The sequence below is a fragment of the Acinonyx jubatus genome, chromosome E3 (genome assembly GCF_027475565.1).
Source record: "Acinonyx jubatus isolate Ajub_Pintada_27869175 chromosome E3, VMU_Ajub_asm_v1.0, whole genome shotgun sequence".
NCBI lineage: Eukaryota > Metazoa > Chordata > Mammalia > Carnivora > Felidae > Acinonyx > Acinonyx jubatus.
In genome coordinates this window covers 21,078,915-21,103,977 of record NC_069398.1, presented here as the reverse complement: position 1 = coordinate 21,103,977, position 25,063 = coordinate 21,078,915, and the positions used below count along the sequence as shown (strand labels likewise).

Sequence of the window (25,063 nt, the reverse complement as noted above, 5' to 3'; positions counted from 1 at the left end):
GTTTATTTGAAATCTCTTCAGCAAAATGTCTGTTCATGTCTTTTGCTCATTTTCTAGTTGAATTGCTGTTTTTTGTTTGTTTGTTTACTGTTGAGTTTTATGAGTTCTTTATATATTCTTGATAGTTCTTTGTTGGATATGTCGTTTGCAAATATTTTCTCCAAGTCTGTAGCTTGTCTTTTCATCCTTTCAACAGTGTCTTTCACACACCAAGAGTTTTACATCGATGAGGTACAATTGGTCAAATTTTCCGTTTATGGATTTTGTTTGTGGGGTCATGTCTAAGGAGTTTTTGCCTAGTCCTAGATCCTGATTTTCTCATGTGTTTTTTTTCTAAAGTTTTATAGCTTTATATTTTACATTTAAGTTCATGATCCATTTTGAATTAATTTTTGCGTAACATGTGGGACTTAGAGTCAAGGTTCATTTTTTTTCTATGAATGTTCAATTGCTATGGCACCATTAAAAGTACTATCCTTCCGGGGCGCCTGGGTGGCTCAGTCGGTTAAGCAGCCGACTTCAGCCCAGGTCATGATCTCGCAGTCCGTGAGTTTGAGCCCCACGTCAGGCTCTGTGCTGACGGCTCAGAGCCTGGAGCCTGTTTCAGATTCTGTGTCTCCCTCTCTCTGACCCTCCCCCGTTCGTACTTTGTCTCTCTCTGTCTCAAAAATAAATAAACGTTAAAAAAAAAATTTAAAAAAAATGTACTATCCTTCCTTCGCTAAATTGGTTTTTGTACCTTTGTTTAAAAAAAATCCAATGGACCTACTTGTGTGGGTCTATTTCTAGGCTGTCTATTCTGCTTCTGATCTCTGTGTCAGTCCTGTCATCAGTACTATGCTATCTTCATTTCCATAGCTGTCTAGTAAGCCTTCATATTGGGTACAGTGATTCTACCCCTTTAATCTAAGATTATTCTAGACATTCGAGGGCCTATGCCTTCCCTTATACATTTTAGAATAAGCCTATGTCTATCAAACAAATCCTTGCTGGCATTTTGGTAGGAATTGCATTAAATCTTTAAATCAGTTTGGCAAGCATTGACATCTTGACTCTTTGAGTCTTTTCTGTCATGAGCACAGTATGCCTCTCCATTTATTTGGTTTTAATTTCTTTCATCAGCTTTATATATGCTTTGTTAGATTCATACCTAAGCATATTTAAATAGTTGTAAATGCTACTGTATTTTTCATTTTGCTTTCCATTTTTTGTTGAACACTGGATGTTTTAGATAACATATTATATCTGATTTTTTTTTCCCCCTGAATGTTATTGTTTTGTTTTTAGTAAATGCCTAGACTCAATCTTTGGAATCTCTCTGCCTCGTGGTACACAACCCATAATGTGTTGGCTCAGTTTTTTAATTTATATTTTCATTTTTTGTAAAATAAAATCTGCCTATACATTGTCTCTGGGTCTGTCTAGTGAGTGGTCAGGTAATGACAGGCTCTGCTCAAACACCAGTGAGGCTTTCACCCTTGGCCAATGGACTTGGGGACAGGTGGGGGGCCTATTCAAAATTCAGTCTGTTTTCAAGTCTCTCCCAGCTTTTACTTTCTACCACAGATCTTGAACCTTCTTGGGGTCTCCCCTGTGTATGAACACAACCTCCCATTCCATCAGGGATGTAATGGAAAGCTTGATCAGCCCTCTCTGGTTCTCTCTTTTCTGGGATTTCCCTGGCAAATTTCTAGATAGCCCACTGGTCTGCCAACTGCCCCAAGTAGGCCTGCAGCCTCAGGCTACCAAAGCTGTGGGTTTTCACCTTTCATTTCCTACGGAGTTTCCTACTTTTACTGACAATGCCAGTGAGCATGGGGTTTTTCTCCCTCCCCTCCAAATCAAATCCAACGGTGAAACTGCCAGTATTCAAAGGCATATTCACCCTGGTAGCGTGACAAGCTGGGGATGGGGAAGGAAATGGAAACAGCTCCAGGCAAGACTCCCACAGTTCGTTCCAAAAGTTCAGTTTTTCCATAAATAGATGCTTCTCAATTTTTTGGCTACTTGCCTTTGGTCAACTTCCAGAGCCCTGGAATGGTTGGTTTTGTCAATTTTGTCCTGTTTTATAGTTGCCTAACACTTTGCCGGAGACACTCAGCCATGACTGAACCTTTTAGCCCCGGACCACCTTGAAATCCAGCTGGGATCCAGACTCTTCTACCCTCCCAGCTCCAGCTCCTGGGGGTGAATCAGCCTTCTTAAGTGAAGCTCTCCATTCACATGCAGATCTCCCTCTACTGGTGAGAGGAGGCTCAGAATTAGGTTTGCCTACTGACAGGTCCCAACACAGTCCAGGGCAGTAATCTCCAGAGTGGGGTACACTTGCTCAGACAATGGGATGGCACCAGTCAATTCATAAGGGTGTAAAAACTTTTAGATTGAAATTAGGCTCCACTCAGATTAAGTATACAAACTGACATCATCACCCTCCCTTGGATGGTCAGTTGGATGGGCATGGGTCAACATGTGGGGTTGAGACGCCTACACGAGGTGTATGTTCCTCACACAGTTGCCCTGAGGGAAGCACCCTCACACTTCGTCCACTTTCAGCTTATCAAGAGCTGCTGCGATGTATAAGGACACTATCAAGGGGAGTCATGACTTGTTAACTGGTTTAAAACTAACACCCACAACACGGACAAATGGGTTAAAAAGACTCCTTCAAATAAATTACTGATTGAGAATAACACTCAAGTGCAAGCAAATGACAGATAATGGTGGAGGCAATTCCTCCTCCTCCTACTGGGAGGTCTTCCCAAGTTCCATTAGGAGCTCAATATAATGATGCTTTAATCAGATCTAACAAGAAGTCATCCAGAAAATAATGCCAAGTTAATGAGCACAATTTGAAATATAGATTGACAAATTCAGAGTGATGAATCTCACCCTAAGCCCCTTAGGTGGCTTGAGATATTAGCCAATGGACACTATGATGTCATCACATTGTCAAGGCATTTTTAAACTGCTGTATTTTGTGTTTCTATTTTTGTGTGTATTTTACTAGGTAGAGAATTTAGTAATATAGTCATGCATGTACATAATATTCTAAGAAAATTTATATCCAATGTGTGCAATAGAGTTCACTGCCACTAGAAGTGAGAGATAAAGTCCCCCTGGTCTCTAGGGTACTTCTGCATTGGGATCCCATGGCAGTATGTATGCCACTGTGCTAGCTGGGGTCTCTGCCACAGGGCTGCCAAGTCCCAAACACTCTCCACCCGGGATTCCTGTCTGGCGTCAAGAGGTTTTGGGGCCAAACTTGCAGGACCAGAACTCAATACGTAATCAGCAGACTGCACCTTGCAGACTGGTATCACTCCTTTGCCCCAACCCAAAGTACCCGCTTTATCAGTGGGACTCAAGACTACAGATGGGCGACCTCCCAGCCCTCCACATCTCCAATCAGAGAGGTCATGAGAAACCTCATGCCACATCGTGGGATCTGGACAAAAGAGCTCTGTGGAATCGGATCATTAACCTTTAACATTTCCGGGGACCAAAGTAGGAAGGGTGTGAACAGGACAGTAGGCAGGGCTTATGGGCTCAGCTCTGGTCCTGTCTGCACCAACTGACCCCCGAGAGCTGTCCTGCAACCCCACCATATTTCCTGCATGGACAGAGTATAAGGTAAGCAGGCGGACTCCAGACCTCCCCAGATACAGCTCACATTCATCACCTACGGCCTCCACATACTTCAATTCACTGAATTCTCTCAAGAACCCTAGGAAGGGAACACTATTAGTAATCATTCTCTTTACAGATGAGGAAATGGAGGCAGAGTACAAATGAAATTTGCCCAAGGCTCTCCAAGAGTAAAGTGCTAGTGCCAGAATTGGAACCCAGACAATCCTAATTAGGCACTAAATCCGAAACCCAACCTCCTAGCCACTGTGTTCTCCTGCCTCCTTATATGCTACCATCTGTCCATGACCTGGTCACCAGTAACTGCTGACACTAGAACTGGCCACCAGAGGGAAAAGCACGATCATTTGCTCTAAACAAGGCATGCGTATTGCAGGCTTAGTGTTGAGGCTTAAGACACACGAAGATGTACTCTGAAGGGACCCCATCTAAAAACCACACACACACACACGCATCTTGCTTCATCCATCTGTTGCCAATACTTGCAAATTCTGGGCAGACCACCTCAAAGATTTTCTTTTGCTCTGCCTGCCTAGCTTAGGTTTTTGACATCTCATTTTTTCAGTGTCCAACCCAGGCCAAAATCTGTAACATCATTTTCACTAAAAGTTGCATATCCCACACTCTCCAGGGACGGTGCATTTCTAGCCAAACTCTTGGTTTTCCACTGTGTATTCCTGACCTGTTTCCTGCTCATATTACTTCTACCCCATGAACCACCCAACCCTCCCCCCACCCACCCCATCCAATACACAGCATGTTTCTGTTGCGCTCCAGCAACTTTACGGGTAAGTTTCTTACACCTTAGAGCTACAGGCTATCATTTTTGTATCTGAGAATGGCAAAAATGTACATACCGGAATGTGGGTTAAGATCAGTTATTCTCTTTTCTTGCTCTCCTGGCATTCTGTGCGCTGGGAGTATGTATGGGGTGGGGGGGAGGGGCCGGTGAACACAGGAAGAGGGATGGAGACAGGAAGTACATCACTTGTTCCCCAGTCCCAATGCCTGCTTGAGTGGGACCCTGGCTTTCACGAGTGCCAGATGGACATCTTTGCAGATCACAGGACTGTCCCCTTGGACCAACCTCCCTTCCTCCTGGCGGACTAAGGACAGGGAAGGACCTCTCCAGCTCATGGCCTCATCTTGAAGTGTGGGCCACAGTCAGGCAAACTGAGAAGAGCCCTAGATCACAGGCTGGTAGACCTTGACCCTAGGGGCCGGGGAATGAGAGCCACTGTAAGCGTCCAGGGTTGGTAGGACGCCAAAAGCTGAGGCATCGAGGGAACTTTCAGTCTAGGGCAGCAGAATGCATGGGGTGACTATGCCGGGACCCTGGTTTTCAACAGGGCAATGCCAGCCCTAGGGGAACTTTGCTTAGGAGAGATTTTGGGTTATCACAATAATAGGGGACCTCTCCTTGCATGTGGAGGCCCCCCATAGGACAGCGCAAAGACCTGTCACATTTCACAAAGCTTCCAGGGTCTTACCCATCTTTCAGGTAGAGATTAAAAATGTGTATCATCATTTGAGCCTGGAACCTATTTTGCACAAATATTTTTTAGACATGCACTATACTTTCTAGGATCCCAAGTAAACGGAGGGAAGAGTGTACCTTGTTGTTTTGGGAAACTTAACAGGAATCCCATCTCCTGCAGTCCTGCTGGGGTCGGAGTGGCAGCCAAACCTCACCTGTCACTCTGTGCGGGGCTGTCCCGCTCACAGAAATCCTCTCACGGGTACAGGATCTAATCCCATTGTCATCACTTCAAGGTTGTGCCCAGGGGCACGTGGGTGGTCCAGTCAGTTAAGCATCAGACTTCATCATCTCGCGGTTCGTGAGTTCGAGCCTTGGGTTGGGCTCTGTGCAGACAGCTTGGAGCCTGGAGCCTGCTTTGGATTCTGAGTCTCCCTCTCCTTCTGCCTTCCCCCACTTGCTCTCTCTCTCTCTCAAGAATAAGCATTAAAAATTTTTTTTCTTAAAAAAGAAAAAAAAGGGGTTGTACCAAGGCCTTTACTTAAGATGCAGCTGAGTTCATTACATGTTGCTTTCCTTCTATTTATATTTCAGTTAGTCCTCTATTTTTTTTAATGTTGATTTATTTTGAGAGAGAGAGAAACAGGGGAGAGGCAGAGAGGGAGAGAGAGAGAATCCCAAGCAGGCTCTGCACTGCCAGCAGAGATGGACTCAGGGCTTGAACCCACAAAACCACGAAATCATGACCTCAGCCAAAGCCAAGAATCAGATGCTCACCCAACTGAGCCACCCAGACACGCCGTCCTCTATTTTTTTTATTTTTATTAAAAAAAAATTTTATGTTTATTTATTTTTGAGACAGAGAGAGACAGAGCGCGAGTGAGCGAGGAGCAGGGAGAGAGAGGGAGACACAGAATCCGAAGCAGGTTCCAGGCTCTGAGCTGTCAGCCCAGAGCCCGACGCAGGGCTCAAACCCACAAACCGCGAGATCATGACGTGAGCTGAAGTTGGACACTCCACCGACTGCGCCACCCGGGCGCCCCCTTTTTATTTTTAATTACATGTTGGTAAATGATGTTCTCTTTTCAGGATAGTAAAATCTATAAAAAGAAAAGGTTAGGCCTCATCAGGTTGAGCTCAATGTGCTAGGGGCCAAGGGGCCCCTGATGCCGTGTGACTTTGGTCCTGCTCTTTAGTGTGTCCACGGGTGGCCTGCAGCTGCCCCAGCACCAGCGGCCCCCCAGGTGGTGCTAGAGCAGGAAAGCAGCCAGGCAGAGCCTGGAACGGGCGCCCTGGACAAGAGGGAAGGGGAGGGGTGCCCTTCCAGCTGGCAGACCGCTGCAGTGTTCATCACGTGTGCCGAGTAGGAACCCCCGTGTCAGGGACAGGTGGATTCCCCAGCTTCTACGTGGATGAGGCATGTGAACCAGCCACACGGGCATGGATGTGGCGCAGGGTAGACAGCCAGATTCGGCTGAAGGACACGGACCGAAGACGAAGAGTCTTCCAGATTCAGGATATGATCCAGTGGCCAGGCTGGAGATGAAAGGGCAGAGGAATCGTGTCTGAAAGGCACACAGGTTTGAACTCGAAGCATCTTCCCTAGCCCCTTCTGTGTGTCTTTCTTCTTTTTTATGACTTTTTTTTAAAGATTAAGGGCTACTTCATCATTAAAATGAAGGCGTGGCCAATGTGATTTCAAGAGGTCAGGCTCCCAAATTCTGAAAGGCAGAGAGATTGTAAGGCATTCTCAAAATGACAACACGAATTCTTGATAGCTAGAATCCTGGAGTTCAGACCCTGAAATCTCTCAGCTGTGAGGTCGCTCATAAATTATCCAGGGTCGGTGGTTTTGAAACTGCAGTCTGCTTTCCATTAGTTGGCCGTGTAATCAATTTAGTGGTCAAACTCAGTTTTTAAATTAAATAGAAGACACTAAAATTTAAAAATATTGGTGTGTGTCATTCGTGGCGGGAGCAACGATCACTTCATGATGTTTGTTTCAATTACGTAACTTCCTTCCGGGCATCCATTCTCATCCATGAAAAGTGAGAAGCCAGGGCACAGGCAGCCCCACGGCCCAGAGAAGCCAAACCCAGTTCTCCTCTACCCCCAGGTAGCCAGAGGTGACCCACCAGCCCAACTCTTGCACACCCGCCCTCCCCACTTCGTCGGAACACACATTCACAGAGTGCTGGACACTGCTCCAAGCACTTGGCATTGGGGCGCCTGGGTGGCTCAGTCGGTTGGGCATCCGACTTCACTCAGGTCATGATCTAGAGGTCCGTGGGTTCAAGCTCCAGGTCTGGCTCCGTGCTGACAGCTCGGAGCCTGTACCTGCTTCAGATTCTGTCTCCCTCTCTCTCTGCCCCTCCCCCACTCACGCAAAAAATGAATAAACACTAAAAATTTTTTTTTTTTAAATAAGCATTTGGTATTAACTTGATGAATTCTCACTGCATTCAAGTGAGTGCCATCATCCTTATTTTACGGATGAGGAAACTGGGGCACAGAGAGGTTAAGCCACTTGGCCAAAGCTGCAGGGCATGTGGGAATTGGAGCCGGGGCTCATTGCTGCCACGCCGGACTTCAGTTCCTGGACCAGCCAGGGGTGCGGCATCTCCCTGCCCGGCCTCTGGCACACCAGCCCCATGGGGCCACTGTAGCAGCAGCCTGGGGGAACCCTGTCCTCGGGAGGTGGACAAATCCCCAACGGGCCCCCATTCTCCACGCGGCAATGAGCCCGGGATCCCTGAGCGCCAGGGTCGCAGCTCCACCCTCTGCATCCAACGCTCCCACCCCACCCCAACCCCTGCTCCCATTCCCGGGTGCATTCAAACCGCAGCTATTCCAAGATGCCATCTGGGGCCCCCCGAAGAGCCATCAACCTCTGCCCTGCAACCCTCTTGATCTCTTCACTGTCTGCCATTAGATTACACTTTTTCGTGAACTGTCTCCCCAACTAGAAGGGCCGAAAAGACCAGTCTTTTGTCCATGTGCTACAGCACCTTCAGCTCCCAGAACAGTGAGGACACTTAGGAGAACCCGAGAAAGATTTGTTACTGTGAGTGATGCAACAAGTCGATCCCCTCTTCCCCTGGGACACAGCCCACACACTTGCATCTGTTCTCAAGGTGGTCAAACCACCCTAGTTCACCCATAATATCAACAACTAGCATGGCACCAGTCTGGGGTCTTTGGAGGCTAAGAAGAAGAAGAAGAAGAAAAAGGCTCTCTCTCAGATGAAGAGAGAAGTTTGGGCAAGTTCACGAAGACCTTGACCAGACTCCACACCGCTCCTCTGGCCTTTGCGTTCATTCTGATCTTTTCTGTGCTCCTTTGCTGGTCTGTGGCTTCAGGTGCAGCGTGCCTGCCAGGGAATAAAATAGCAACTTGACTCGAGGCCTCAGCACAGGTCAGATTTTACACGGAGCGGACAGAAAGAAGGTGGGAGCTCTTACTGACCAAGGACTCTTGTTCACACGTGATGAAGCAGGACATGCCATCTAAGAGTGCAGGGGGAGAGCAGTGAGGGGCACGAAGCGCGGCCTGTGAGAGAGACGAGGCAGGAGAGGTGAAGAGGTAGAAACAAATGGGACTGTTGAGGCATCCTGTTCAACACGGTCCTGGCCACAAGAGTGCCTAGAGACTGACCTCTGTGACCCTGGAGCCTGCCGGGAAGGGAGGGGAGGTCCACAGAGCCTCCGCCCATAGGGGAAGAGAAGAATTCACGTTAGCGAACACGATCTCCCTTGATAAGCTGCTCCACAAATAACTGTAGGGGATGCGCCGTCCTGGCACAGGGCGTCTGGCACATGCGGGAGCTCTGTGACAGGAGAAGGCAGAGCGGCTGGCGTCTGCTTCTGGTGGTGACTCAGGCCAAGTGCACGTGAAGGGCTTATGTAACTGAGAAGGGCGTCTTCACATCCCCATGTCTACTCACATGCTCCGCAGTGGTCTCCATTGCTTAGTTTACTCACTTCTGGGCAGGATTTGGGTCAAGTCTGTGGGCACTTGCTGGTCCAGGGCCGTCAAAGAGGTTTTGTACTCTCAGGGAGAAGACCTGTATGTTCGCTGAGGCCAGCTTAGTAGGAGACACGGCCCACCCCGCATCCTGACGATGAGCGACACGTGGAGAAAACAGGTTGCAAAACACCCCCAGTAACTGATCACATATGTTCTTCCCTTAGAAAACACCCATCAGATGGGAGGAAAACAGAGACACGGCAAATAAACTCAGATGTTTTATTCTGTAAAGCACATATGCACATATTTCAAACACAGAAAATGAATCTGGGAGTAAATGCCGTAACAGATCAGCTACTGACCATCATGCAGCAAGGTAAGTGAGATGGGTCCGCTGGCCCTTCTAAGCCCACAGCGCCTGCAGGAGGGTGGAAAACCAGGATACTGAATCCCTACAGACTGCCAAAGAAAATGCAACCGAAACGGCAGGCTCCTAGTGACGAGAAAAACTTACAAATAGAATCAAAACTGATTCAAGTCATACAGTGAAAGCACAAAAGGAAAAAGGAAAGAGATCAATATGATCTGAAACAACCATTTAATAGTAAGTTGCTAACCTTTAATTGGACCTCCAGTCCAAGATGCCTGAGGACGCGCCAGTGCTCCCGTGCGGGGTCACTCAGAACGGCCTGTGGGCCCTGTGTGGGACGCTCTTCTAATCCTGAGGGTCCCCCAGCAAGACGCAGCGGAGGACTAGGCCTTGTCTCCAAGTGCCCAGATGTTAACAGGACTCTGGACTTCCTGAGATTCCATGAAAGTCTCTCCGGTTCCTAGACCTCTTCACCCAGGCCCATGGCCTCTCCTCTTCCCCGATTTCTTTTATACGCCTGACTGACTCTAGGTTTCTAGAAGATCTTTGAGAATTACCTGCTAGAGTGAATGCTGGATTTTTTAAGCGTGTGTCCTGGCCTCATGGACAAGTCATACTGTCCAGGCATTTTTGGCACTTCCTTCCCTCATGCCTAACAGAGTCCTTCCTCCCCTGGCTAGAGATTCCAGCCATTCCCTGTTATTAAAACAAGTGTAATTAACATTAGCAACAAGCTGGACTGAACAAACCAGTGAAACTGACGTTTTCCACCTGTCTTTCTCCTTTTGTGTTACTCTGCCAGTTATAAATCTATCCCTGTAACTCAACTTCATGGGGATTTTATCAATTCAGTAGCAGCTTAACCTAAAATCTGTTGGTCTTAATGATACTGATGTTTCTAAAGGCCAAGCCAAATGGCTCTTTCTCAATCTTGTCTCATAAAAGTCTCAAAGTCTCTAAAGAGAAAACTAAAGGACCAGGTTAGCCATGCATCATGTAAGCAACTCATAAAAAAAACTGGATAGACAAGTATGATCATTACACTTGAAATGTACTAAAAGGAAAAAAAAAAGGGATATTAACATATTAAGTTACTACAGTGATTATTTTAATAATCTTCAGTAAGAGCCCACAATTGTTTTCCATTCAAGAATGCCTGGGATCAAATGTTCGAGGCCAATTATTTCAGACTGCAGGACTAATTCTAATTGGGAACAGACTACAGACCTGAAGTTCAGGGGAAAAAGTGCTGAGAGTCACGTCTAAGGTTTTAATTGCCCTTCTGCTACATAATGTTGCTCAGGAGAACACAGAAGTCAGTAATGACCAGGACTTATTAAGGCAAAGAGCTATTAAGGAAAAACCATAATACAAGAAACAACAAAGGACTAGAAAAAGTAACACAATTTTTAAAAACATAAATATGGAGCAGAAAGAAAAAGGGATAAAAGATTTAGATCATCCAAATGCCACAGGAAAGAAAAATGATACGTGGCAAATCAGAAGTCCTTTCCTCAAATTTCACAGGCATTGTTTCCACGTTACTGATCTACGAGCTGCCGTTTTCCTTCTGAAGATATGTTCATTGCATAAAAACATATGCAAAAAGTAAAAAGAAGAAAAAAAATCCACTCCCTCTTCAAAGAAGAAGCTCTTTTACAACTATGAGACTGAATCATCTGTCTTTCTATACTGCCAGCTGCACTCCAGAAAACAGAACAGCTAATTTCTACTCTAGAGCCATTTACTTAATTTTTAAGCTCTTTTGAGTGAGGACACTGCTTTAACTTTTATAAAGGAGGGAAGGGACAACAGAGAAGAAAAGGACAGTGGCACATTCTGTGCCAACTCAACTCAAACAAGACCAGGTTCCTCACCATCCATGTGGAAAATGAAACTTAGATCTTTACCATGTAGGTGATTTTTAAATATTTAACTCTTTACTCAAGATAAAAGCACAAGTCTGTCCTAACTAGAGTAGTATTAAAATGTGACTATTTTACTTGTTCTTCAAAGAAAAAAAACAAACAGAACAAAAAACTAAGAAAGATAGGTATGTTTCCTTGCAAGCAAAATGGAGAAAAAGGTATTATTGTTGTTACCATGATTATTAAGCCACAGACACATAAAATCCACAAAATGGATTGGTGGCTTTGGAAATGCAGTATCATATCGAAGGTGCAGACTGTTTGGAACGTTCTGTACATACCGGGCTGAAACAAGAACCAAAGCAAACCTCAACCCCACCAGCAATGAAATGCCCCTGTGACCTTGGCAAAGACGGCATGGTCTGCTCCCCAGCAGTAAGATCACGCTCCTCTCTGGCGCTACGCAGAACCATCCCAAGTCCACAGGTGAGGCTGAAGGGTTCCCGCTGCACCCAGTGTGAAGCACGTGCATCATTGGACCAATTTCGGAATAGATTTTTATAAATATATACAAATCAGTTACAGGCACTTGAAATGTCTTTGGCTGGAATAACCCAACATTGCAAGATAATATATTCACAGAGTGTCCAGGCCCAGGCTGGGTTCAGCAGGCAATGATTATGGTTCTCTCAGTCTCTCTTAGAAAACGGGCAGTTGTGGGATTAGGCATCAGCCAAAGCCACCTAGAAAAGAAGAGGAGGAGCAATCCAGTCACACGGTAAAGCCCAGGTCACACGGTAAAGCCCAGGTAACTCAGTCCCGCCCAGTACTCTTACTGAGTTCGGGTCCCCAACCAAACACCAGGGAGCCATACGGAATGCATCGATCAGGCAGGGGAATTACTAAATCCCTAAGTAAACAATGTCACTTGGTAGAGAATGAAGAAAAATCTCAAAGTCCGTTGCAGGAAGTAGCTGATCTAGTGGAAACACCATGCTGAGACAGAGTTAACAGTTTTCAAACCCTGATCAGCATTCTAGGAGAGGATTTCTCAAGCCGATAGAAACCGCGAGGAAACAGCCCTTCAGGGTCGGCTGCTCTCCAGTAGGACTTTGAGAACAATGCCCAATCAGTACCTTTTGCCAGCTAAGGCTTGGGTATATGACTGAAAATCCAAAATCATCATTTAGGCTGAGAGTAGACTACATCTGATAAAAAGGAACGAGTCTCACTAATTGAACTAGTGAGTTTGAGCCCTATGTTGGGCTCTGTGCTGAAAGCTTGGAGCCTGGAGTCTGTTTCAGATCCTGTGTCTCCCTCTCTCTCTGCCCCTCCCCTGCTCGCAGTCTGTATGTGTCTCTCTCTCAAAAAGAAACAAACATAAAAAAAAAAAAAAAAAAGGCAGTAACTAATTTCTCTGGTGGAAAGGTGCCATCCACAATAAATGGAACGGGGAATAAGTGGGGACTTCCTGTCTGCAGAGATCTCCAGCAAAATCTCGGCCAGACCCCACCCACTGCTCACCTTCTCAGGACAAAAGTCAGGATTGCTCTGACGCAACTTGCTGGGTCTGCCTTTGATAACCGCATAGCAAAACATTGTTATCACCATCACGAAGAGGAAGTAACTGGTGTGCATGAGATGCAAATTTATTAATGAACGGTCATCCTAAGTGAAGAGAATAAACCAGAAACATCTGCACTGAGTTACTGGAAGATTTTAATGCTGGGTTTCTGGAAACAGGGTTCATAACCTCCTGACTCGCCTAAACTTGAATTCTCAAACTGAAACGAGGTTTCTCTTTTTCTCTTCTAAGCTATTAAAGCTGGATCTAAGTAAAGATGGTATTCCTGGAACCACCCACTCCTTCCTAAGGCAGCCCCCTGCCCTGGCTTCTGCACTCCTATACTGCCCAGGAACCCAAGAATGCCCTGTCCCCATTTCCCCCCACACCTGAAGTTCCCAGAGACCAGAGGCCTCAATCCAGACCCTTCTCTTGAGTCCTCTGACTACCCTCAGGTCACATGGCTGACAGCCCAAGACTGTGTTCCTAATTCCTTGTCACTCCCCCACCAGGAAGGCTTCTCCCCTTGGGCAGCTTCATTCCTCTGCCTTTCTCCCACTTTTCAAGTCCCTGATTCACTCCTCTCTGACCTCCCACGTGCAGTCACCAGGCCTGCCAGCTGCCGCGTCCCAGCCATGCTTCCCTCCCTTTTCCTTCACACGTCTCCAGGCCTTGAAACATCAAGCCTTGGGCTCCATCGCATAAACACATCATCAGGTGGGAGACCAGCCTTCCTAACACACTGCTTCACAAAGACCCTACAGTGTCCCTCAGCAAGGCATAAAGGTCTTCCTGGAACCAGGACTCTGCCCAGCATCCAGCCTGATCTCCACTGGTGACTCCTTGCAGGGCCCCAGCCCACCAACTTCTACAACTTGATAAAATGAGATGTAAGAGAAAAGGACCAGGCAAAAAGAAAAGAAACCCACCTGACATACAGTGACCAGAACAAAAGTAAGGGCGTTTACGATAATCCGTGCAGTCTGTTAAAAGCAGGTTCAAGTCTAAGCAGGAGGCTAAATGAACCTCCCATCCACTGGTCCAGATCCACTGGTCTTCCTCCTTATTAAGTAAGATCCCCTCCAGCTCTCCATATCTGGCCAAAGACTCAGCTCCTCCTATTTACTTCTACCTTTCTAAATTCCAAACTTATTTATTTTGCTCAAATTGACGCTAACCAAATATTCTGAGTGGCGGTGTGACTGAGCAGACGGTATAAGCACCTCTCGTCACCCCCATGGGTCGGGCACACGACAGCTGCTCAACGAGTAACCGCAGCCGAGCAGCGCAGAAAATGAGCAACAAATGCAGGGCTGGTTAGCTAAAAAGGTGGCCTATTTCCCCAAGTCTCTAGTCTCCCGACCCAGCTGGAAATCTAGAATGGCACGAGCTAAGCTAGCCCACTGAGGTAAAGAGGGCCTACACTAATAGTTCTCAGACGCAGGGACACACACACGACTTTTCTCACTTACATCCGGAACAATAACTGAAAGCTTGGGATTTAAAGCATGATAGACTTTTCCAATGGCCCCCTTGTAACACCAGAAAGGATTGTAATCTTGAGCGTATTTTGTGTTGGCATCTCTGGCAGTCGTGAAGATCTTGTACCAGAGCGTGGCGTTGCTGTATGTGTCAGGAACACAGTGCGGTGGCTGCCTGCAGGGGAAGAGTGGCAAAGACACGTGCTCAGTGGCCTGAGACGGTTCCTTGTGTCTCCCCCGCAGCCCCAGCACAATACTGAGCACAGCCACACGCGTGGAAAGGAAAGATAAGAGACATGCATTTAAGGAAAGTCACATGATGTTTTTCGTTCACAGATCTCTAAAAAATTATTAAACACGTAACGGAATAAGAAATCGGCATGTCACATTCACGAGTCCGGTTGTTAAGACCTTTGCCTCCGCAGGTCAGTCAACACGGTTCTCTCGCATACGACGCAGCCAAAGAGACACTTGCTCCTTTTAAGCCCAGTTTCTCAAATTATCTAAATTCTTAGTCACAACTGGAAGTTTTATGCACAGACGACTCCATTATATTATATATAATTGGTTATACACAGCCAATAGCAAATGTTTAACTTACCTGGTCTTGTCCTACAATCTCCAAATGTCTCAAATAGATAAATCACAGGATAACTATTCTTATTTAAAAAAGGGTTCATCACAGAATTCTTTTAAATAGGCTACGTCTAATGTATTTTATGTATCTATAGATCATTATATCCTTCACAGAGAAAGGAGAGGCAAAAAAAACCCAAAAACCTTAAAAGACCAAGTGGTAACACTGATAGCCATGCAAAAAATTCGAAGCAGAAAATTATGCTCTCGATTTAAAAAATAACTCCTTCTGAATAACGGAGATCAAAACTTCACGTTTCAGGAAGCTTCATTATGTCATTCTAGTCACAGGATCAGCTCTTATCTTTTCTGTGACATGCTTCCACCAACAGGAAAGGCAGCCTAAGAACATGTAACAAAAACCAGATGCTTTTACCACCTGCGGAAGGATTCACTCGCTCTTTAATACTTTTATGCAGAAGTTGTACCTGTAAGATTCCAAAGTCAACTTAAATAATCCTTCAGCCACGTCTGGCTGTGACAGTCCTGCAGAGTAATTGACTGGAAGCCACCCTGAGAGTCTGCTGCTAAAGTGCCCCAGTCATACTCTGGTACATGGAGCTCGTGACACGCAACCACTGGGCCCAGGAAGCCACTTACACGGTGACGGGAAACACGCCAGGGTTGGCTGTGAGGGTCATGCAGGCTGTGAACACCACCTGCTCACAGTGACCGTGAAGGGCGCAGTCGTCCGAACTCCAGGCTGTAGGCAGGGTAAAGGTAATGTTTATCTCCTCGTGGGCTTCCCTGCCTAGGAAAGAGAAATCGGGGTGGGGGGGTGTTTGGTAAACAAAGGTAAGAACTCATATATTTGTTATGTTCTGGGATTTCAATGAATCCTGGAATCAAACCCACCCAGGAATCACCTATCAGCCCACAGAAGAAACACACCTGCCTTTGTGGGATTTTAGGAACAAGAGTTCTGAGCCAGGCTCTGAGGCCTGCTCACCTGGTAGAGCCACAGCTTGGCAAATGAGAGGGGCCGCTGTTTGCCAGCGCCTAGAGATGTCAGGCAAGGGCCCACAGTGAATGAGTTGGAAAGCTGGGGGCTGGGTGAGCCATGATCACCACCATTTTCGCATGTGAACAGCACTCGTACCATTTTCAAATTGCTTTTGTATGTGTTCTTTCACGTAAAGTGTGCCATTAGCCCATGAACGTGACCACAGAAGTACTGATGTTCCCCTTTCACGTAGGAGCAGACTGAGGATCAGAAGGTCTAACGGACTTAAGGAAGGGCAGGGAACTGGTAAGGGCTAAAGAAGCTTAAACAAAAATGAAGGTCTTCTGATACCACAGCGGAAGGTCCACTTGATGCCCAGAAGTCACCCTCTCACCTCAGTCCCACGGGAGCAGCTCTCGCCTGTAAAACCAGCAGGAGGCTGCCAAGCACTTTAAGCTACCTGAGGACTTTAAGAGGCTCTTGGTAACAAAGAACCAAAGATACTTCTTCTAAGGTCCAGGCCTCCGCAATGAAGCCTTTCCTAATTATCCCAGCTTCCACTACTTCCTCAACACTCTCCTGAATCACTTAATAGTCTGTCATGGTCAGAGGACACTATTGGTCAAAGGGCAGTGCTCACTGTTCTGTAGATGTTTATTTTTTTTATTCTTTGAGAGAGGGTGCGCAAGTGGGAGAGGGGCAGGAAGGGAGAGAGAGAGAATGTTAAGTAGGCTCCACACCCAACGCGAAACCCAATTTGGGGCTTGATCTCACAACTGTGAGATCACTACCTGGAGCTAAAATCAAGAGCTGGATGCTCAACTGACTGAGCCACCCAGGCGCCCCTAGGTGTTAATTTTTAATATTACTTAACACGCACTTAATATAGCATTTCCTTTGTGCCACGAACTATTGTAAGTGCCTGATGAATATTAACTCATGTTATCCTTGTCTCTTCCATAATCCTAAAATTCCAACTGGACAAAACCATACCTTAGTTCTGACCTTAGTTTTTCTAGTTCTTTTCAGCAGCTAGGGCTGAGCTAATGTAGGCATTCAAAAATTTGTAGACTATAACAATATTTATATTTGTAGACTAATAACAATATTTATAGTATGTATTGAAAACTCCATGATGAGAAACTTGAATAAAAATTTGTGCTTGTAAGTATTAAAACCAGAACGAGGCCTTAAAGTTGCTTCTCGGCTGCTTTTATTGAGCGCCTACTATATACCAAACACTTTAAGTGAAGATGTAGTAGAAATAGTTCCTTCTTGACTTCATTTAGTTCAAACTCAAGAAAAGGGGAGACATGCAAAAATAAAAATAGTCTGATGAGTAAAGACCACATACTACTAATACTCTTTCTTCGAAGAGTTGTTGCCTAAGAAAATCTGGAAGGAAAATGGCTACACTCACACACCTGAAAGTCCAATCTGATGCCCTAAAATGGTCGAGTACAGATGGGTGACATTGCGGGAGTACCCTCCAAAGGGCTTCAGCGGGTCCAGGGTTAGGGTGATCGCAACTGAGATGTTAACTGGGCCTGAATCCTCCAGGGCCTGAGGGGACTGGGTGGACGCTCTGGCCTGCCCGCTGGTCATTGTGCTCTCCGGAGCCGTGGTGTCATTTGTGAGGTGCTTTAACGTTTCATTCTCGGATACACACAAGTCCAAATCGTTAAACCGCAGCAGAAACGTGTTCCAATCCTGCAGTAAAATGCAACAGAGGGAAGTAAGTGTGAGAAAGTCGGAAAGTGCTGCCACCACACCATCTGGCCACGACCTGACGACCCCCCAGTGTGGCGTCACAGGGCTGCAGGGGAATGACACTTCTGAGTCACTCATTTAAAACAGCAATGACAATACAGCCATCAGCCTCTTGTGTTGGTGTAACAGTGGGGTTTCCAAATCACTCTCATATTCACAATCTAAAATATGAATTCTTAACTGGCATGAGATACTAAATATACCAGGAGATTAAACCAACTTATTCAAGAAACTGTGTAGAAAACAAACCAAAATAGCACATACTTATAGAAAATGATCTAGCTTCAGAACCAAACCTGAAAAGAAAGCTTAAATGAAAGTAATAAAAGTTAAAATTAAAAATTAAAAGCATTCATCCAAATTTAATTAGCCAAAAAAATAATCCATTATTTTTAAGATTTTGTTTTTAAGTAATCTCTACACTCAATGTGGGGCTTGAATTCACAATCCCAAGCTCAAGAGTCACCCGCTCTACCAACTAAGCCAGCAGGCGCCCCACAATTAGTTATTTTTTAAAAATTAGGCAGCCTTGGGGTGTCTTGCTGGCTTAGTCAGAAGGAAAGGCATGCAACTCTTGATCTTGGGGTTGTGAGTTCAAGCCCCACGTTGGGTGTAGAGATTACTTAAATAAATAAAATTTAAAAAATAAATAAGTAAATAAGGCTGCCTTAAAATAATTCCTCAAAAGGGCAATTCTATACATCTTGCTTTCTCTCTGTAGAATGCAAAAGTGTAGTCAATACCAATATTCATGTGGTACTTCCCCCGCCTTGTCATGGACTTTGGAACATGACCACCTTAAAACAGAACAATTTCAGAAAGGAAGGGAAATGATATTTATCAGGCTTCTCTTACGGTCTGTACTGATGATTTAAATCATAAGCAATTTTAAAAACACATACAGCTGATTATGTCATGATTAAACTGAAACCAACCTAGTAAAGTACCCACCTGGTTCTATTTTAATTTTCACAGAAATGCAAAGATGAACTCAGGCTGAAACAGTGACAACAAACTAACCTAGGCTGTCCGACAGAACTTCTCTGTCCCAGCAACATTAGTCTACAAAAAGTTGCCAAATGTGAAGACAAACCCAGTTACACTTCCAATTACTCTAACACTAGCCACTGATTAAAAATGCCACTTGAGGGGCGCCTGGATGGTTCAGTTGGTGGAGCGTCCAACTTCGGCTCAGGTCATGATCTCACAGTTTGTGAATTCAAGCCCCACATCGAGCCTGGAGCCGGCTTTGGATTCTGTGTCTCCCTCTCTCTCTGCCTCTCCCTCACTCGTGTTCTCTCTCTCAGAAATAAATAAACATCAAAAAAAAAATTTTTTTTAATGCTATTTGATATCCCTGACTCTCCTTCAGGGAGGCGGATTTGAGGCTTTCTCTCTCGTCCCCTCATGAGGCTACCTCTCAAAAAACCTTTTCCTTGCTGCATTAAATAAAAAGCCATCTGAGCAATCCTTGAGCAGTCAAGTGAGTATACCTTTACAGCATCAGCGGATCAGTGCATGGTATTTAGTAAGACTGCAACTCGATGTATAAAATTACATTCTCCCCAAACCTACAAACTCAGGGGACCTGAGCTGAAATTGAACTGAAAATTAGAGCTGAAAATGAACATTCTAGTCCCATCCCTTCATACTCCAGACATGAAGGAACTGAGGCCCAGAGCAACTTTAAGGGCTCTCCAGTCCCACAGCTGAAGGCACAATCTGGATTAAGTTTTTTGACTCATAGCCCCAAACTTCACCCATATTCCTCAGATCCTCATTTGAAAAGAAAAGCACTAAGTTAATCATAACCAAAGCTCTGCAGTATCCTGGCACTGCTTTCCTGCAGAGTTCAAGTCCATTTTGAACAGCTGGTCAAAGCCAATGTCAGGCTCCATTTTGATTATTAAAGACTAATTATCCAGGCTACCTCTTAATCACTTAGCTTGGCTGAGTGTTCAACATGCCCTTGGGCTCTGAAGAAAAGTAATGCCAGGATGCTGCGGAGCCCTGGTTCTGACTAGAATATTCATTTTCAGCCCTAATGTGAGTACAGCCTATTTGCACAACCTTTAAAGATTCAGAGTCAGAAAAGAGGGAAAACTGAGCCAGCCAGTAGGTCTCTTCTTGGTTAGAAACTCTTTGAAAGGGTTTCATGGTAGAAATAGCTAAAACTTGTTACCTAAACTGTCTGAAAGAGTTCACTTGTGAAGGTGGCCCTTCCTGTCAAGGTATTCTAGGATCTAGAATACCAGAGAGCAGAAAAGGCCATGATCCCCATTACACAGGGTAGAACCCTCCTCTTAGTCACGAGGCACACACAATGAGGCAACGCTGCAGTCTCAACCCCCACTCCCGCTCCTACTCCCACCTAGGAACACACCCAAGAAGAAAAAGGGTAAGAGAAGGAACTCCGGGAATCTACGATGACAGGTACTCATTTGTCCTGAAAGAAACTTTATCCACCAGTAAATTCACCGTATCATTAATTCAGCATTATTTCTAACATGTAAAATATATTTATTAATAGGTACATTATCATTCACTTCTGTTAAGAATTGTTAATTTTGTATTGTTTTCTTTGTATTTGCAAAAATACACCTTTTAAGATCTGTATTATGAGTGTTCAAACTATTATATGCCTAGATTAAGGATTAAAGAGCAATACCCCAATAATGTATTTAAACTGACCACAACATAAAAATCTAGAAAGCAAGTTTGTAGATAACTGAAATTCGGCCTAATAAAAAAGACAAATATATCTGAAAATAAGACCCAGGTGTTCTATTTCTTTAGCATCCCTTCTTTGGCAGTGCAAAAGCTATCGGTACAGCTAAAAGAAATTCCATGACATGTGGCTTCAAGATAACAAATATTTACAGTTTTCAAAAACAGCAATTAGCTAATTTAAGATAAATTTAAATTACTTATTATTAATTTAATAACAGCAAATATGTTAGTTCCTGGCCTTCCTGACACAAACATTTTTACAAATATATTTTCCAAAATACATGTTTCATTGCTGAAATAGTCTAACTGAAACTGATGGCATTATTTAAATCAACAGTTACCTAACTAGATACCTTCTAACAAAGTGAGTCATAGGGAAGACAAAAGATTGTGAATAAATGTTGCTCTTTCTCACTGGGTTAAAATGTCCCCATCAAAGAAAGGTGTGTGGAGAGCGCAAGGGTGTTCTCCCACTGGGTAAGGTCGGGCCAGCCTGACAGGAAAACTTAAAATATACAATACCTCTGCCATTTCCGGTGACTTAATCTCCTTGATTTTGAAGAAATAGCCCAAGGTCAGGAAAGCTATTGCCATGGCGCTGACACTGATCATAAAGACCACAAGGGGAGGCCGGCTGCTGATGTACAGCTTCAGGTTCTCCAGGGGGTTGATGTTGAACATTATTCTGATCAGCTCCACCTAAAAGGGATTAATCAGAAGACTCACGGACTGACTCACCCCAAGAAACCCTATGATCCCCATTGTTGTTTCCTTTAATGGTGTTGAGGGGTGAGCGGTGCCTGCTGGCTCAGTCAGTTAACCGTCCAACTCTTGATTTCAGCTCAGGTCATGATCTCGTGGTTCGTGGGTTCAAGCCCAGCTCAGCTAACAGCACAGAGCTTGCTTGGGATTCTCTCTCCCCACCATCCCGTCCTTTCCCGGCTCACACGTACATGTTCTCTCTCTCTCTCCCTCTCAAAATAAATAAACTTAAAAAAAAAAAGAAACTATAAAAGAAATGGCATTGGGGGTAATGAGGTCACTCACTACTGAACTTGAGAAATGTTTGATCGTAAATCCACTGCAAAGCCTAGAAGGCAAAAACACTAAATGTGAACTGTCATTATGTCAAAGTAGTAAGATATTGAAAGATACACATTTCTCTTTCCATCTGAATCTAATTATTCTATACTGAACACTTACTCTTCCATAAACACTATTATAATAGCACTTGTTACTGCCACTTAAGATAATGCGGAACTAGGTAATATGATATAAATACATGCTAACACATACAAAAAGAAATTGAGGATGCTCTCATTTCCTACCATTCAAAGGCTGACTTCCATTTGTTCAATTCTGTCCTGTTCACTGCCATACTCATGCCTATCCCAGTGACAGGCAGAGAGGCACGTAATAAATATTTAATTATACCACTCCCCTGCTTAGAGCCCTCCGAAGGCTTCCCACTGGACCTAGGATGAGATCGGTGATAGCTCCATGGCCCACAGGGTTTCATGATCCAGAAGTGGCACCACTTCCCCTGCTCCCTCCCTCACCACGCTCTGGCCACACTGGCCTTGCTATTGTTTAGATCACCTTGTCACTTTCTACAAGGAAGTCAGCAGGGACTTGGCCGGAGACTGCGCTGAATCTGTACATCAGTTTGGGGAACGCTGCCATCTTAACAGTATTGTCTTCCAGTCCGTGAACCTTGCCATTTGGATTTTCTCTAATTTATTCCAATACGTTTTGTAGTTTTCAAAGTATACATTTACACTTTTTTTGCCAAATGTATTCCTAAGTATTTTATTCTTCCTGGAATTTTTGAACATGTCCTTTATGAAGGTGTTCCCCCCCCCCAATTTCCACGTTTGCTCTTTGTAAAATACAGGTTTCCACTCAATAGCCTTCCCTGACCACCCTCAGCCCCCCTTCCCCCCCGCACCTCTCAGTACCCTGCGTTAGTCCCTTCACACTGTTAAGTGCCAGTCAAGAGTATAATTAATTTTCCACTTGTGTGTTGTCTCTCATCCCTGGTTTCTGGGCTCCATGACAACAGGAATTTTGCCAGTCTTGATCACTGTGATGGCCCTGGTCCCTGGCCCCTCAATCTGACATGTCATAAGCAATTATATACATGAACAGACTACAAAACTAAACAAAGCAACTAAAAAAAACTGATAGCTTTTAAATTTAAGAGCAAAAAAGATGCATCCACACCCCCTAAGAACTAACAGCAACCACTTGCAATAAGGCAGGCTGTGTATTCGTTCGCCTTCACGAGAATCCTTTAAGATGGAAAATATCCTTTGTGCTCTCCCCAGAGGCAACAACCATGTATGTTCTGTGTACTTTTACTACATGTATATGTTTAATCAGATACAATTACTGATATTGCATACGAAGACTTGTGAAAAATGATATACTGACTATATCCTTCTGCTATTTTCACCCAACATTCGGTTTTGGAAGTTTGTCTGTTCACCTATGCAGATCTAGTTACTGAATTTATCTACTGTGTAATATGCAGCTGTAGCTGGGTTTTGCTGGACTGAGGAGCCCAGCGAGATTCTTCTTGGGTTGCCTCAGCCAGGGCCCTGCGGCAGGCACAAGAGTGGCTCTGACACAAGTAGGTCACAGGGTAGGCCCATGTGCAACCTGACCTGGTCACACCAGACGGCTCTCCAAAGAAGCCATGCTGGTCTACACTTCCTCCAGCAATGAAAGGGCTTGCTCAGTTTCCCAACACTTGTACCAACACTTGATATTCTCAAGTAAACTTACTGATTTGGATCGATGTGGAATGTTATCTCATCATTTATTTTATTTTTATTTTAGAGAGAGCAAGCACAAGAGGGGGAGAGGAACAGAGGGAGAAAGAATCCTAAGCAGGCTCCACACTCAGTGCAGAACCAGATGCGGAGCTCAATCCCACGACCCTGGGATCATGACCTGAGCCGAAATCAAGAGTTGGACGCTCAACAGACTGCGCTACCTCATCATTACTTTAAATCACATCTCCCTTGAACTGAGCATCTTTTCACTTCATCAGCCAGTTAGGTTCTTCCTAAGTAAACTGCCATTTACTAGTTAAGATGTTTGTCTATTTCTTATTAATGTTCAGGAGCTCTTTTTACATTCTGGATACTAAGCCTTTTCCAATTTTTTATGTTGTATGTAACTACTCCAAGTTTGTGGATTTTTCTTTAATGTAGTCACAGTATTCTTGCCATATGAGAGGTTCTTGATTTTTTTAAACAGCTTTACTGAGATATAATTCACATACCACGCAATTCAGCCATTTAATATATACAGTTCAATTCACAGGATCGGCAACGATCGCTGTAATTGATTTTCAAACATTTTCATCATCTCATTAAAAAAACCCATACTCTTTAGCAGTAACCTCCTATTCCTTCCAGCCCTAAGGAAACCACTAATGAACTCCGTCTATGTATCTGCCCATTCTAAACATTTCAAATGAATAGAATCATAACACGTGGCCTTTGGTGACCTGACTTCTTTCACTTAGCATGATGTTTTCAAGGTTCATCCACATTGTAGCACATACCAGTACTTCATTCCTTTTTATTGCCCCAAATATTCCATTGTATGAAAATTTTTTTCATACATTTTGCTTATCTATTCATCAGTTGATAGACATTTGTTTCTACTTTTCATCTATTATGAATGCTGCTGCTAAGAACATACACGTGTCTTGTGTGGACATAAATTTCCACTTCTCTTAGCTGGATCTGTCCTATATATCCTAAGAGCGGCACTGCTGACTCCTATGGTAACATGTTCAACCTTTGGTGGACCTGCCAGGATATTTTCCAAAGCAACTCCCACTCTGAATTCTCACCAGTAGCGTGTGTGTTACAATTTCTCCACAACCTCACCCACGCTTATTACCTTTTTTATTAGAGCCATCCTACTGGATGTGAGGTGGTATCTTGCTGTGGTTTGATTTACATTTCCTCAATAGTTGTAAGTCCTTGACTTTAATGTATTTAAATTTATCAACCTTTGCCTTTTATGATTATGTGTATGTATATATTATTTAGGTATCTTTACATGTCAAAAAGATTTTTATCATTACTTTCCTCTACAGGGTTAGAGTTCCACTTTTGACTTTTAGTGTCTCTTAATCTACTTGGAATTGATTTGGGATTCCAGAATCTAGGTTTCTCGTTTAGTCCTGTTCTACACAGGTGGTCAACTGTCCAATTCCATTACCTGGTTTTATACTGAACGTAGATTTCCCATGGATTTGTAATGCCGTCTCTCATATACATCAAGCTCCCATATGTGTGTGGGTTTGTTTCTAGGCTTTTTCTTGCGTTCCATCACCATGTCTGTATCTCCCACCTGTATGAAATCTTGCTCTCTAATACAAGAAGTCTACTGTTTTATTTTTATTCAAAATTGTCTTAGCTATTCTTGGCCCTTTACTCTGCCATATGAATTTTAGGTTCCAACTGTTAAGTTCCCAGAAAAATCTTGTTAAGATGTAAACGGGAATTGCACCAAAAAGACTATTAATTTAGGGAAGAAATGACATCTTTCTAACACTGTGTTCCCTAATCTATGAACAGGGTCTCTCTCTC

At 44.4% G+C, this 25,063-nt stretch overlaps 1 protein-coding gene across 2 annotated transcripts in view; it reads right to left on the bottom strand.

Moving 5' to 3' along the window:
• Positions 1 to 9,353: 9,353 nt before the first annotated feature.
• The window catches only part of TMEM248 (transmembrane protein 248), a 40,507-nt gene continuing 24,797 nt past the window's right edge, over positions 9,354 to 25,063 (bottom strand). For both annotated transcript variants that reach the window (XM_015069885.3, XM_027041850.2), the window contains exons 2-7: positions 20,973 to 21,149; positions 17,375 to 17,660; positions 15,608 to 15,758; positions 14,363 to 14,546; positions 12,851 to 12,994; positions 9,354 to 12,069 (exon numbers count right to left, since the gene is read on the bottom strand). In XM_015069885.3, the coding sequence (XP_014925371.2) occupies positions 12,049 to 12,069; positions 12,851 to 12,994; positions 14,363 to 14,546; positions 15,608 to 15,758; positions 17,375 to 17,660; positions 20,973 to 21,149 (963 nt within the window). In that variant the 3' untranslated portion in view covers positions 9,354 to 12,048. The remainder of the gene's footprint in view (positions 12,070 to 12,850; positions 12,995 to 14,362; positions 14,547 to 15,607; positions 15,759 to 17,374; positions 17,661 to 20,972; positions 21,150 to 25,063) is intronic.